Here is a 16,242-nt window from a genome sequence, read left to right as displayed (position 1 = left end):
ATATAGCAGAGGGAGGAACACTCCTAAACTCATTCTATGTGGCCACCATCACCCTGATACCAAACCAGACATAGACGTCACAAAGAAAGAAAACTACAGGCCAATATCACTGATGAACATAGATGCAAAAATCCTCAACAAAATACTAGCAAACAGAATCCAACAGCATATTAAAAGGATCATACACCATGATCAAGTGGGGTTTAGTCCAGGAATGCAAGGATTCTTCAATATACGCAAATCAATCAACGTGATACACCATATTAACAAATTGAAGATGAAAACCTTATGATCATCTCAATAGATGCAGAGAAAGCTTTCGACAAAATTCAACACCCATTTATGATAAAAACCTTGCAGAAAGTAGGCATAGAGGGAACTTTCCTCAACATAATAAAGGCCATATATGACAAACCCACAGCCAACATCGTCCTCAATGGTGAAAAACTGAGAGCATTTCCACTAAGATCAGGAACAAGACAAGGTTGCCCACTCTCACCACTCTTATTCAACATAGTTTTGGAAGTTTTAGCCACAGCAATCAGAAGAAAAGGAAATAAAAGGAATCCAAATCGGAAAAGAAGAAGTAAAGCTGTCACTGTTTGCAGATGACATGATACTATACATAGAGAATCCTAAAGATGCTACCAGAAAACTACTAGAGCTAATCAATGAATTTGGTACAGTAGCAGGATACAAAATTAATGCACAGAAAACTCTGGCATTCCTATATACTAATGATAAAAAAATCTGAAAGTGAAATCAAGAAAACACTCCCATTTACCACTGCAACAAAAAGAATAAAATATCTAGGAATAAACCTACCTAAGGAGACAAAAGACCTGTATGCAGAAAACTATAAGACACTGATGAAAGAAATTAAAGATGATACAAATAGATGGAGAGATATACCATGTTCTTGGATTGGAAGAATCAACATTGTGAAAATGACTCTATTACCCAAAGCAATCTACAGATTCAATGCAATCCCTATCAAACTACCACTGGCATTTTTCACAGAACTAGAACAAAAAATTTCACAATTTGTATGGAAACACAGAAGACTCTGAATAGTCAAAGCAATCTTGAGAAAGAAAAACGGAGCTGGAGGAATCAGGCTCCCTGACTTCAGAGTATACTACAAAGCTACAGTAATCAAGCCAGTATGGTACTGGCACAAAAACAGAAATATAGATCAATGAAACAGGATAGAAAGCCCAGAGATAAACCCACACACATATGGTCACCATATTTTTGATAAAGGAGGCAAGAATATAAAATGGAGATAAGACAGCCTCTTCAATACGAGGTGCTGGGAAAAGTGGTCAGCTACATGTAAAAGAATGAAATTAGAACACTCTCTAAGAGCATACACAAAAATAAACTCAGAATGGATTAACGACCTAAATGTAAGGCCAGAAACTATCAAACTCTTAGAGGAAAACATAGGCAGAACACTCTATGGCATAAATCACAGCAAGATCCTTTTTGACCCACCACCTAGAGAAATGGAAATAAAAACACAAATAAACAAATGGGACCTAATGAAACTTAAATGCTTTTCCACAGCAAAGGAAACCATAAACAAGATGAAAAGACAACCCTCAGAATGGGAGAAAATATTTGCAAATGAAGCAACTGACAAAGGATTAATCTCCAAAATTTACAAGCAGCTCATGCAGCTCAATAGCAAAAAACCAAAAAACCCAATCCAAAACTGGGCAGAAGACCTAAATAGACATTTCTCCAAAGGAGATATACAGATTGCCAACAAACACATGAAAGAATGCTCAACATCACTAATCAGTAGAGAAATGCAAATCAAAACTACAATGAGGTATCACCTCACACCAGTCAGAATGGCCATCATCAAAAAATCTAGAAACAATAAATGCTGGAGGGGTGTGGAGAAAAGGGAACCCTCTTGCACTGCTGCTGGGAATGTAAAATGATATAGCCACTGTGGAGAACAGTATGGAGGTTCCTTAAAAACTATAAATAGAACTACCATATGACCCAGCAATCCCACTACTGGGTATATATCCTGAGAAAACCATAATTCCAAAAGGGTCATGTACCACAATGTTCACTGCAGCTCTATTTGCAATACCCAGGACATGGAAGCAACCTAAGTGTTCATCGACAGATGAATGGATAAAGATGTGGCACATAAATACAATGGAATATTACTCAGCCATAAAAAGAAACGAAATTGAGCTATTTGTAATGAGGTGGATAGACCTAGAGTCTGTCATACAGAGTGAAGTCAGAAAGAGGAAGACAAATACCGTATGCTAACACATATATATGGAATTTAAGAAAAAAAATGTCATTAAGAATGTAGGGGTAAGACAGGAAAAAAGACACAGACCTACTAGAGAATGGACTTGAGGATATGGGGAGGGGGAAGGGTAAGCTGTGACAAAGCGAGAGAGAGGCATGGACATGTATACACTACCAAACGTAAGGTAGATAGCTAGTCGGAAGCAGCCGCTTAGCACAGGGAGATCAACTCAGTGCTTTGTGACCGCCTGGAGGGGTGGGATAGGGAGGGTGGGAGGGAGGGAGACGCAAGAGGGAAGAGATATGGGAACATATGTATATGTATAACTGATTCACTTTGTTATAAAGCAGAAACTAACACACCATTGTAAAGCAATTATACTCCAATAAAGATGTAAAGGAAAAAAGAAGATGTGGCACATATATACAATGGAATATTACTCAGCCATAAAAAGAAACGAAATTGAGTTATTTGTAGTGAGGTGAATGGATCCAGAGTCTGTCATACAGAGTTATGTGAGAAAGAGAAAAACATATACTGCATGCTAACACATATATATGGAATCTAAAAAAATAAAAAGGTCATGAAGAACCTAGGGGCAAGACGGGAATAAAGACGCAGACCTACTAGAGAATGGACTTGAGGACATGGGGAGGAGGAAGGGTAAGCTGGGACTTAGTAAGAGAGTGGCATGGACATATATATACTACAAAATGTAAAATCGATAGCTAGTGGGAAGCAGCTGCATAGCACAGGGAGATCAGCTCAGTGCTTTGTGACCACCTAGACGGGTAGAATAGGGAGGGTGGGAGAGAGGGAGATGCAAGAGGGAAGAGGTATGGGGATATATGTATATGTATAGCTAATTCACTTTGTTATAAAGCAGAAACTAATACAACATTGTAATGCAGTTATACTCCAATAAAGATGTTAAGAGAAAGAAAAGATATATGCACCCCAATGTTCATTGCAGCACTATTTAAAATAGCCAGGACATGGAAGCAACCTAAATGTCCATCAATAGATGAATGGATAAAGAAGATGTGGTGTACACACCATTGTAAAGCAATTATACTTCAATAAAGATGTAAAAAAAAAAAAAAAAGGTGTGGTGTGTGTGTATACACACACACACACACACACACACACACACACACAATGGAATATTACTCAGCCATAAAAAAGAAATAATGTCATTTGCAGCAACATGGATGGACCTAGAGATTATCACACTAAGTGAAGTAAGTCAGAGAGAGAAAGACAAATACCATATGATATCACTTAACATCTGGAATCTAAAATACGACACAAATCAACATATCTACAAAACAGAAACAGACTGTCAGACATAGAGAACAGAGTTCTGGTTGCCAAGGGAGAGGGGAGGTGGTGGAGGGAAGGACTGAGAGTTTGGGATTAACATATGCAAACTAGTATATATAGGATGCATAAAGAAACAACAAGGTCCTACTGTATAGCACAGGCAACTATATTCAATATCCTCTGATAAATGATATTGGAAAAGAATATATATATATATATATATAACTCAATCAGTTTGCTGTACAACAGACATTAACACAACATTGTAAATCAGCTATACTTCAATTTAAAAAAGTAACAGTGTAATATAGGAAAAGGAAAGATCAAGTGTATTTTCAGATTGTGTTTTATACTTAAACTCAAAGCAACTCAATTTTTAAAAACACTATCAAGATAAAAGAATTTGATAAGGAGGGTAAAAATAAGTAGGCAAATACAAATAACCCCAATAAAATACAAATAATGCTAATAAAATACAAATAACCCCAATAAAAGTAGAAGCTACAACACAGAATTAAATTTATTAAGAAATCTTACTGCTTAATACTATAAAATCTCAATGAAAACTTAAAACAAGATCTGATCCAATTTACAGGTAAGTGTATGTTCCTGGATGGAAAGTCAATATTTAACAAAATTTTCCTGTTTACATGTAAGGTGTGCAATTATACAATTCCAAAATGAATCCCAATTCTACTTCCTTTTCTTTTCTTTTGGGACCAGACAGAATTATTTTTAAATTCCTATGGAAGAGTATACATCACAGAAAAGTCAAGAAATTCTGAAAAGTATTAGTGACAGGAGAGTTGCCTTATCAGATAATAAAATTTATTCAAAATAGCAAACTTTTATTATTGGCACAGGAATAAACAGATTAGTGGAAAAGAAGAGCAAGTCCAAAAACAGATCGAATATATAAGAATATCTGATATATAGCAAAGTGGCAACAACCAGCTAAATAAAAATGGCAGTTGGAAAAGTACAAAAAGGAAGAAAGAATCTACCACACCATTACAAATCTTCATTCTAAGGTGCCTGCTGTCACAGTATGGAGTATCATAGTCCTAAGAGTGTAATGACTACATCATTACATTCAGGAATGGTGTATCAGAAACACAGGAAGCAAAAAGAAAAAAAAGAATGAAAAAAATCTCAAGATACCAAAAAAAAAAAGAAAAGTACTAAGTTTTAATAATGAGAGGACAAAGGAACCTTGGCAAAGACTTCGAAACTGGATGTTCTACAATCATTCATTCATCCACACAACCAGCATTTACTGAACGCAAGGAATACAGAGCTGACGCACAGGTAAAGAAGTACAATGTAATATAAATGTCAAAGTATCTGTGCAACCATATTAAGAAGATGTCCATACATTTTATCTATGAAAATAAGAGAAAAGTTCATAGAAAAGATAGCATTTAAAATACTTGGTATTTAGAATGACTGAACGTTTTTAAAGAGGAAAAGGTTGTGGGAGTGGGATAGGGATTAACAAGGCATTTCCAGAAAGACGGAAGAGATGAGCAAATGCAAAAGTGCACGAGAAAACACGCGGTGGTTGGAGAAGAGAAGCTGGGGTAGGTAAGTATTGATTCTGCTAATGTTTCAGTTGCCCCTTTCCAGGCAAAGATGCCATCTGTTTGCATACTAGATTTGTCTCCTCAGAATCAAATTCCTTCCAATAGCAATCTAAGTTCTACAGATCAACCAAAGGACAGATTCACTGCAATCAAGTTGAGTGGAGGATAATCTTAGGAAAAGTAACACTGCCACACTTAAATCTTGAGCAGTTCAAACCATGAGACCTTTCTTTTATTTCCTGTTTTCTCTGTCTGCCTCTTTACCAGACAGACACAAATACAGGAGTAGCCCTGAGAATATCTGTCTATAGCTCTTAAGGCATTGGAATTCTACACTATAAACTATAAGTATGACAATGTATTGAAATTTTTAAATGCTGGTGTTTTTTTCCCCATTGAGAAATACTACTGGGAAAAGTCAATTGAATCTCAATTGTAAATTGTTTCAATTTGGATCTAAGGGTAAACAACACAGTGTCCTTTGTTTGTGGGCACAGGGTGGGAATTATTATTAAGTACCTTTACAAATTCTTGAAATTTTGGAAACGGACACATGACAGACACGATATTAACACTCCTATGGATAACTTAATTTTTAGAAGTGTGACTGGTTTGATCTGAGGAAGCAGCATTTCCACTTGATAAATTACTAATGCTTTATTTCGGAAGAAGAATGTGTAGTAAGTTATCTGGACATTTTTGCTAGCAGATAGGACTGTTGCAGATACTTCTATATTAATAGCTGGGACTTACCAGAATTAGAAGGTGGGAGTAGTGGCTTGTTCTGGGGTTTCTGTTTTCTGTCTTAATACGTGGGAAGAATGCCTCAATCAAAACTGTGTGACTTTTTAAGGGAAATACGTATCTGTGGAATGAGATTTTTAGAAAAGCCAATTTGGATGACGTGATCGTTCGGATTTAAGGCTGCTATGATTTGGTGTACTTATATAATCCCACCTAGTACCCCTGATGGCACAATACGGCCAGATACAGAGTTAGGAGATAAAAAAAGAGGGGCGTGGGGTGCCTTCTTGGTCTTGTTTAGTGTTTCTCAAAGTATAGCTGTGTGCAATTAACTGGGATGCTTGTTTAAAATTTCAGATTCTGATCCCCCACTTTCAGAGAGTCTGATTCAATACTCTGGAGTAGGACTCAGGAATCTACACTTTTAACTCCTACATCAGCTGATTCTGATGCAGAAGAGAGACACTGATGCATGCAGTAATGGCAAAGGACAAATTAATGATAACCACTACAGACGTTAACTTAGAGTATTTTCCTAAGTGAATAAAGCAGTTGATTTAATAAAACTATTATCATTGACTTTAGTTACACAGATAAATATTAACAATTATACTATAACTCATTGCTGATAGTTAATAATGCCGTACAGTTCTTTAAAAAGCTATACCAAAAGGGCAATTTTTCAAGACTTTTTGTCAAAATATCACTCTATAACAGAAATACAGTTCAAAAAATTGACTATCAAAACTTAAAAAAATATATATAATTTAAATAAAGCCCTTTTATTTCAAGGTCCTTAAGGGAATACTGTTACGCTGTTCAGACTTTTTTTAAATAGTAGAACTGATCTTTTTTCATATCTTTTCTCTGGTATAAGCAGCACATGCTTTACCACAGTCTTCCAGTCCTCACCCCACACACTCCTACACATATACGGGTTTTTTAAACAAGTCGATCTTTTAAATATTTTACACTGCATTCAAATAAAAAGTAATCAAAAATAACACGTGCCATACAACGTCTTTGTTAGAGTGACTCTTCCATTGCTATGGACTACTGAGTTCACCTATTAGATATTTCATTGATACATAAATAAACTAATTTATAGATCAATAAAGAATCATGATTATGGGGGCTTCCCTGGTGGCGCAGTGGTTGAGAATCTGCCTGCCAATGCAGGGGACACGGGTTCGAGCCCTGGTCTGGGAAGATCCCACATGCCACGGAGCAACTAAGCCCGTGCACCACAACTACTGAGCCTGAGCATCTGGAGCCTGTGCTCCGCAACAAGAGAGACCGCGACAGTGAAAGGCCTGTGCACCATGATGAAGAGTAGCCCCCGCTCACCGCAACTAGAGAAAAGCCCTTGCACAGAAACGAAGACCCAACACAGCCATAAATAAATTAATTAATTAATTTAAAAAAAAAGAATCATCATTATGGGACAGCTGACTAGACATGAAAATAATCTAATTACTTTAAACCAGATATTATGGTAGCCACTGAAATATATATATGTGCACACACATGTGTGTATATACATGTATACATACACATACATATATGTAATTTAAGGCTTATTAAAGATACTTACTACTATTAATAATGTAGCTCGGAATCATTTTACCTTTTAATATTGCTGCTGAAATTCCAATGGTAGCACAAAATAGGGGGGAAAAAGCAAAGGCATTAAAGAGTTATATGGAATAATATTTTGCCTGTGTTTGATGTGCTTAAATGCATGTATATAGGAAAGAAGATCTGAGTTGGAAAAAAGGGCTCAGAAAAAAAAAAAAACAGGCACATAGGCAGATTTAAGAAGATCAGAAATCCTTTCTACTGTTTCTATTTATACATCCTTACATACATCCTACTCACCCCACAGTCCTTAAATAGTTGACATCTCAATGAATCTCAAAGAATAAAGCAATACAAGAAGACAAGACAAAACACTAATTTGGCTAGCACTAGAATATTGCTAAACTTTTTTTTTTTATTGTTCCACTTGGAAGATATACTGAATTGAAATGAATAAGTTTCCTACCTATCTACCAAGCAAACATCCCAACATCAACAACCCTGTGCAGATTATACAACTTTATCCATTTAAGGGGGGGTGGGAGGAGTACTGTTCTCTCTATAGGTATCTCCAGTGGATAAGAAAGACTGCTGTTATAAGCAGGATTTCAGTCTATATCTGATGGTTCACTTTCCCTCATTTCTCCTCTATTCCTAGATGTGAAACTATGAAAGAATACTAGTTAAGACCTTGCATTTATACAGCAATTTGGGTTTCAAAGAACTTTCAAGTTACTAACAAACATTTTGGCCTAGAGAGGACTATATCATGAATTAAGGCATGCTATCTTGTTCTTCAGGCATCAGCCATGTATAACTCTTGTAACTTATAAATACCTATGTGATGAACTTGGATCTCAATGGAAAGAAGCTGCTAGATTTCTATTGCCTTCATCAAGACAGTGGTCATTTGATTATAGGTGGCCTGGTAAAACCCCACTACTATTATATTGTATACAACACTCTTCTATACAATCTCTTATTATTCCTTATTAAAAAAATAGAAGATGTAGTATCAGTGAAATTGAATGGTGAACATCTGTGGATATTAAAAATGACTCAGTGTAATCTCTTGTATTTTTATCACTGGGCAGAATTATAGCAAAAATTATAAATTACATACAAAAATATAATTCTAGAAACATTCTAACTCAGCGAACAAAGCAAAATAAACATTTTACTACCCTTTTTTCCAAAAGAAAAATATATTTTGAAACCATCTTCTAAAAAGTTTACTTCTTTTAACCAGTGAACCATAAATAATCTTTTTGTAACTCATTTTTGTTATCAAGTTAGGAAAATTAATGCTAAGCTGAATACAAATGATTTTTTACCCTTACCTCGATCTTTTGCTTTGTCAGAAAGGAGGACCTCTACCTCTTCATATTCCCGGATGGCGTCCAATATGATACTTCCTTCTTTACTGAATAAGAACAGCATGGGAATTGTGATGTCATCTGTGTCCTTTCCATCACCTGCCATCTGGAACAGAGGGGCAGTATCACTGCTGCTCCCCTCATTGTCATCTAGCCAGAAAATGAACACAGCAAACATAAAAACGTTCATCCATTAAAAAGGTCTAGCTACCAATCTTTACTGTTGTTTACCTGTTGACAGCATTAATTTTCTGCATCAAGAACCACAGAAACACTCATACTTTTGGGGCCCACTAATTCTACTCCTAGAAATCTATCCTGAGGAAATAATTCAAAAGAAGCAAAATGATCTATGCCTGAAAAAGTTTACTGGAGTGCTTTTTGTAACTGTCAACAACTGTAAACTATTATAAGTAAATTATAACGAACTACCTGAGGGAACACACAGAAAAACAAAATGTTATTATTACATAAAAAAAGTAGAACACAAAATTCTAGGATTATGACTATAAAGATTTCACATGCTTATGAAAAAGCCTAAAAATTCAAAGACTTGAATTACAATGATAGAACTATGAAATTTTATTGTTGTTTAGGATTTCTTCGAATGGCATTATATTGTTTTACCAAACTACAAATTGACGGTTCTTTTTAAGATACTGTGCACAAGGAAAAATTATGACTATACTGTTTTTTCCTCTGTAAGTTAAATGAAACACTATTGTTACTTTATGCCGGCTAAATAATAGGAGTACGACTGCTAAATACTGTTTTACTGGTGATGCCAGTTATGTCCAGCCCTAATCTTACATGCCAGTCTCCCTGGAGAACTTGCCCATCCCTTCACAGACGGCTTGCGTGGATAGGCCCTTCTAAGTGGAGAATACCATGTAGAACCCATCCCCTTAGCAGTAACTGACTAGACAAAGGATGGTTACCTGACCTTCAGTCTCTCTGCTGCTTGTCACTGTTACAACCACTCAACTCCACCACTGTAGCTTGAAAGTGGCTATAGATGACATGGAAACAAACTGACATGCTGTGTTGTAGAAAACTTTCATTTACAAAAACAGGCAGTGAGCTGAACTTGGCTTGCAGGCTGTAGTTTGCCAACCACTCATTTAAGTTATGAAGCAGAATTTCTCCTAATACTTACTTAGACTAATGAAATTCATGCATTCATTAAATTAACACTGGCGTGCCGATATGAGATAAGCAAATGGCATAGTAAACAATGTTTCACTGAAATAAATCCTACTGTTTTATTTTAAATCTCTTAATGTTTATTTACCCTGAGTTCAAAAAGGAAATCTATCCTAATTAGAAAGAACAAATTCAAAATGGAGTTCCCCTGGGAGACAATCTATACAGAAGAACTAACTTCACAAATAGGATGTGACCTCAGGTTTTCCAGTTCTTTCTGAATGTAAACTCATATTTACTTAAAGCATAGAAAAATTTATATTTTCCCTGATAGTCATGCCCTGCTTGTCACGATATCAGTGATTTTTCTGTGGAAAATGAAAAGGCAAACACACTAGTTGAAATACATGCGTAAAATAATTTGAAGTTTGTAATTTCAGTGGAAAAAGACCCAAGGAGATAAAAACTTGCTAGCAACTAGTGCTTATACCCATGATATGTCAGTTATTTTAGGAAATTTTATATATACTATCTTCAAACCTTACAACCACCTAAAAGATATTTATTACCATTTTCACTGGAAAATGGAGCTAAAAAATACGCTATGGAATAAACAGATAAAGAAACTAAAGCTGGGCCAAGGTTACACCATGATTTTGTGGTAGAGCCAGGAACTACAACCCCACGTGTCTGACTCCACAGCTGGCACCTATGTGGAGTCATGGATACTTTCAGTGACTCCCCACTGGAGGTGGCAGGGTGTAATTCTTGCTCCTAGGGGGCTTTGGATCTCATGGGCCCATTTTTTTATCCGTGGTATTGGGTGTTTTTAGCACTCACTCCTACTGCACCTTCACACCGGACCCCAAGTACTTTTATTGGCATTAATATACAGAAACCCAAATCTAGACTTTCAAACAAGGTATGAGATATATACACATTCTTAAGAGAGTTATTGGATTACCTATCCATTATGCCAGCTAGTGAAGTAAAAATAATGCCAAACTCTGATAAAAGTTTGGAAAATGAAAGGAAAAATCCTAAAAATTATGTCTTAGTCAACACAATGACATGGAGGCTTACTTACCAATAACAATGCCACCAATGGCTCCAGCATTCTGGATGTTGCGTGCCTTTTCTGCAAACATGCACTGTCCTCTTTGTATCAAAGCAATCTTTCCCATCACTGCCTCAGGGTTAGTAAGCTCTGAACAACCATTGTACGGTTTACTGCTTGCAACAAATCCTCTTGTCTGGCAGAAATAAAAGTAACTTAAGTAATCTTTTATCTTCTCCAATCACTACCTAGTCATTAAAATTCAATATCTAGAGCTTTAAGTAGACCTCACTTCTTTTCTAATGATAACATATACAATATATATTTAGCATAAATTTTTGTTTTGAACATTTTGTATATTATAGTACCCAACCAATATTTCTACTGTGCTTTGCAGTTTATGAAGCATTTTTATGTAAATTACTAAACCAGATCTTTATAATGACTCTGAGTGAAGTAATACAGATGATATTTCCATTTTACGTATGGGAAAACGGAGATTCAGTTTACATAATTTGCTCAAAGTCACTATGTTAGTAAGTGGTAAAGTTGGAACCTCAGGCTGACTCACTACGTACCCATACCTACACTTACAAGAAGCTGGGAACCATTTTTAAACCATCACTGGTAACAGGAAAAATTTTTGAAAAGAGGGGAAAAATGGATTTAATCTACATGAATCTGCAAGCAGTTCTTCTTCCTAGAAAAATTAAATCCACCAGAGAACTGATTTTAAAGATGTGAGTGTAAAGATGTTTTAAGATCCTTCTCTCTCTTAGAAGGTAAACTCCATGAGGGCATAAATCTTCACTGGTTTTTGTAAACTTGATACATAGCAAATATCTAAAATACTACCTAGAATAAGAGTTATTGAATAAATGAATCAACTATAAACCTACATAGCTTTAAAATATACACTAGAAAAAGTTTAAATTGGGGGTAACAGAGTTCAAAGGCCACTGGCTTTAGATGATCAGAATACTTGGGTTCTGGTCTAGTGGCTAGCTTTGCTACCAGTTAGTCAGACAGTTGAACCTGTGAACTTCATTTCCTACAGTAAAACTAATAGGATAGACTAGCTTAATGGCCTTCCAAATTTGCTCAGTGGAACCTCAGTGTCTGATGCTCTCCACAGCCACTTGTCCGGAAGCACCTCTGCTTTAGCTGTTCCCTACATTAAGCCTCTGAGTTAGATTTTTGTTCAAAGAAAGGTTTCAGTAGTTAAAAAGTTTGAAAACCATTTTTAGATAAGTTAAAGGCATTGAATTAGAGAACAATATCTGAACATTTTAAGTAAAATTCTATAACCATACTGCATACATAAATTATGACTCAATATTTTCAAGATACACTTTTAATTTTAATCTACTTTAATCTGGGAGATTAAATATTTAGGTGTTTTAAATAAGTTAAAACTACTAAATTAGAAAAGAGACTAAGAAATTAGACAATACTTAAATAATATTTGAGTTCAATTTCAACAAGCATATTATAGGTGTACATACCTCTTTATGTTTAGACAGATCTAGCCCAAACTGAGCTGGACCAGCAGTTAACACTACCCGGCCAAAAAATGGGTGAGAAACAATTTGTACAGCTCGTGGAGGCAGCTGCTGCTCTTTTTGTTGTTGACTTGACAATTCAATCATTTCCTGCATAAACCTCAACCCATCTTCCGCGTCAATTGAACTAGCAGCCTAGGAAAGAAACAAATTAATTTTATCCTTTCTTTCTGGAAACTTTCAACTTTTTGATTTCTTAAATACTACTGCACTATAGTTTTCTACTCTAAAATTTATCCTATCAGTTTTGGTCTCTACCAAATGTTTATGGCCTTATTTGTTCTCAAAAATATTACTTCTGGAAATATTTTCTGAATATAACATCTGTAATTTTTATTAATGTCTCTTTCACTGTCCTATAAACCACTTTTGGTACAAATTGAGAAGTGCACTTCCACTAAATGCTCACTTTGCTTGTTCTCTCCTCTGGTTGCCCTTTTAAGAAATAAACCTCATAACTGACCCATATTCCCCACCTTCTTCGAAATTATGAACCAACAACCAGATTAAATTCAAAACATAAGTATCAGGCACCTATTACATCTCAGTACTTGACTAGGCACTAGGGACATAATCTTTTACTTTAAGAAGTTTGTATCTAGAGGAGAGAGACATGTAAAATTAGCTATGAAAAAATTTCTTGAGTGGGAAAGTGGACTAGTAACATAGACAAAGGAAGGACTGATTCTGTCAGTGTGTATCTGGGAAATATTTGGAATGATTCAAATTGAATCTTAATAGAGGAAAAGTTGAAGAGTGCCTGACTACAGGAGGAAAAGGATGAATTCCTAACACCTTATAGAAAAAGTCAATGGAACCTGACAAGGGATAGAGGATAGAGGAGAATGGAAAGGAGCTGGGAGAAAGAAATGCAAGCCCATTCTGAGATTTCTAGTTTTGGTGACTTAGAGAATGATGATAGGGTTGACTGAGATGGAGAACGAAAGGGCAGAGAGACAGACTGTAGTGGGAGCAGGGAGAGAGAACAGGTTTGGACAGATTGAGATTGAGATGCAGAAATGTATGACAGGTAGATTATAGCTGGGTTTAAAAAGTAAAGTAAAGTTGGGTTTAAGAAGTAAAGTAAAATCAGGATTACATACATGTATCACGTGTACAAAGATGATAGCAGAGCTTGTAGAAATAGATGACACTATTGAAGAAGAGTATAGTAAGAAAAACATACGATCCAGATTCTTTGGTAGTGCCTACACTGAGTCGTGCCGAGAAGAGCTGCAAAGGAATCTACAAAATATTGCACAGAGTATTTGGAAAGGTGTTGCTGGAATACCCTGGAAGCCAAGAAAGGGGTAGGTTTTAAAAAGAGGCCAGCCAATAGTTACATAAAAGTTCAATCAGAGGAGGACTAAGGGGCTACTGGCTGGCAATTATGTCACTGGTGATCCATGTGAAAGCAATGTCATCAGGGATGTCATTCCCACCGCTGGGGAGTGAGGATGAGTGAAACGTAAGGAAGCAGACAGAGTCTTGTTAGGGAAGGAGGGATGACGTGGCAAGAATAGGGATGAGACAGAAACCTGAGGGGAAGGCAAGGTGAGGAGAAGGCAAGGTGGTGGGAAGGCTGAATCCGAGATTATGGGGTATCCGAATATGGTTCTACGTTGAAATTATTTCTCAAACTGTAGTTTTCTCAGAATTAATGCAGTAATAAGGTGAATAATTTAAAGCCCTCGGGTTATGAAAGCTTTTAAAGCAAAAATCAATAAAAATTTCCCAAAGAGGTATGTTATGTTTCCTAGGCATAGATAAATAAATGCATATTTTGATTTCTATAATGAATAAAAGTATTTAAATTCAGCTCTTTGGAAACTAAAATAGTATAAAATAGAGATATAAATATTAAAATGAATTATTAGCTTTTAAGATTATGTTCTAAATAAAATAGTGGAAAGACAAGCGACTGAGAAACAGAAAACTTAGATCTGAGTCCTATATTTGACCATATTAACGTAAGCAAATTACTCAACCTACTTGTGACTTGATTGATTTATACTACAAAGGGGTTGAATCAGATGGCTTTCCAAAATACTTCCAAGTCCTAAAATTCTGATACTCTGACTTTAAACCACACACTGAAGGTTTTTAAAAAGCCAAATGTCATTATCTTATTAAAGCTACTGAGACCAAAGAGGACAGAGATGGTAGCTAATTAGTACAGCAATGTCTTACTTGGATTGCATGTTGAACCAACTGGACTCTCCCATCTTTGAGGTGAATCAAACTCACCCCCATCTTCTTCAAGATTTCTAAATGCTCAGGGTTAGTGGCCATGAAATCTCTGGCTCTCAGAGGGGGTTTAGCTCCACTCCTGAAACTCTCCTCTCTGCTAAAAGTAATTATAGGCAAGGCTTAAAAAAACCCACAAGTCAGAATTGGGAAAAAAAGCATAAGGCAAACAAATTGCTAGTTTTAAACTAGTGAAAAATGGAATAACTAGAAAGAGTTACTTACCTACATATAACTTAGGTTTTTAATAAGTGGTATAGCTTTCAAATATATTTTACAGTTACAAAAGCTTGTATATTATCTATAAGGCAGTATTAATCAACAGCATTACAATTATTTGAAGGTACACAATAGGTTGGCTTAGAGATTTATTACTATTTATTTCTCCCTCAAAAATCAGATGTTGGGGCTTCCCTGGTTGCGCAGTGGTTGGGAGTCTGCCTGCCTATGCAGGGGACCGGGTTCCTCCGGTCCAGGAGGATCCCACATGCCGCGGAGCGGCTGGGCCCGTGAGCCATGGCTGCTGAGCCTGCGCGTCCGGAGCCTGTGCTCTGCAGCGGGAGACGCCACAACGGTGAGAGGCCCGCGTAACGCAAAAAAAACACAACCCCCCCCCCGCCAAAAAAACAGATGTTTCTCTCAATATTTTAAAAGCAAAACAATACTTATATCAGTGAACAATAACATTCACTTAAGAAAAATAATTTTTTAAAATTTCCTAGTAATGGTTTTTCTAATGTAACTATTTGGAAGAAAATGCACTCATTAAGGCAAAAAGTTTTATTCAACAACCAAGAATAAGTACCTCGTCAAAAAAATCAAATCAAAACACTGTTATTTTTCCTATACAGAAACTACAGATGAAAGGAAAAATATTTTCTACATATATAAAACGTGGAAATATTTGATGAAACTGTTGTGTAAAAATGTGCTCTGGATCTAGAGGGGTGGGATAGGGAGGGTGGGAGGGAGATGCAAGAGGGAGGAGACATGGGGATATATGTATATGTATAGCTGATTCACTTTGTTATAAAGCAGAAACTAACACACCATTGTAAAGCAATTATCCTCCAATAAAGATGTTAAAAAAAAATGTGCTGTGGAAGTTACAAACTATCATACGCTGCCATTATTACTTGGTTCATTAAACAAAAGATACACAGAAAATTTCCATAATAATAAAAAGACATAACTGCAGAATAAACTTTGCTATCTAACTTTACTCACCAATTTTTAATTTTAATCAGTGATAAGTACATACTCAATATTTTTTAAATCTAAATGAATGTCTTCTTGGCTGTTATATGTTCCTTACATTCTCTGTCATTTACTAAGAATTAATTTT

At 35.9% G+C, this 16,242-nt stretch overlaps 1 protein-coding gene across 3 annotated transcripts in view; it reads right to left on the bottom strand.

The window, feature by feature from the left end:
• The window catches only part of EDEM3 (ER degradation enhancing alpha-mannosidase like protein 3), a 97,436-nt gene that overhangs the window by 28,460 nt on the left and 52,734 nt on the right, over positions 1-16,242 (bottom strand). For 2 of the 3 annotated variants that reach the window (XM_079918206.1, XM_079918207.1), the window contains exons 16-19: positions 14,841-14,997; positions 12,594-12,785; positions 11,119-11,284; positions 8,853-9,038 (exon numbers count right to left, since the gene is read on the bottom strand). In XM_079918206.1, the coding sequence (XP_079774332.1) occupies positions 8,853-9,038; positions 11,119-11,284; positions 12,594-12,785; positions 14,841-14,997 (701 nt within the window). The remainder of the gene's footprint in view (positions 1-8,852; positions 9,039-11,118; positions 11,285-12,593; positions 12,786-14,840; positions 14,998-16,242) is intronic. The other variant, XM_079918208.1, reaches the window with a different exon arrangement.

The sequence above is a fragment of the Stenella coeruleoalba genome, assembly GCF_951394435.1.
Source record: "Stenella coeruleoalba genome assembly, chromosome: 1".
Lineage (NCBI taxonomy): Eukaryota > Metazoa > Chordata > Mammalia > Artiodactyla > Delphinidae > Stenella > Stenella coeruleoalba.
The sequence above is the reverse complement of the archived record's forward strand: the minus strand, read 5'-3'. Positions and strand labels throughout refer to the sequence as shown.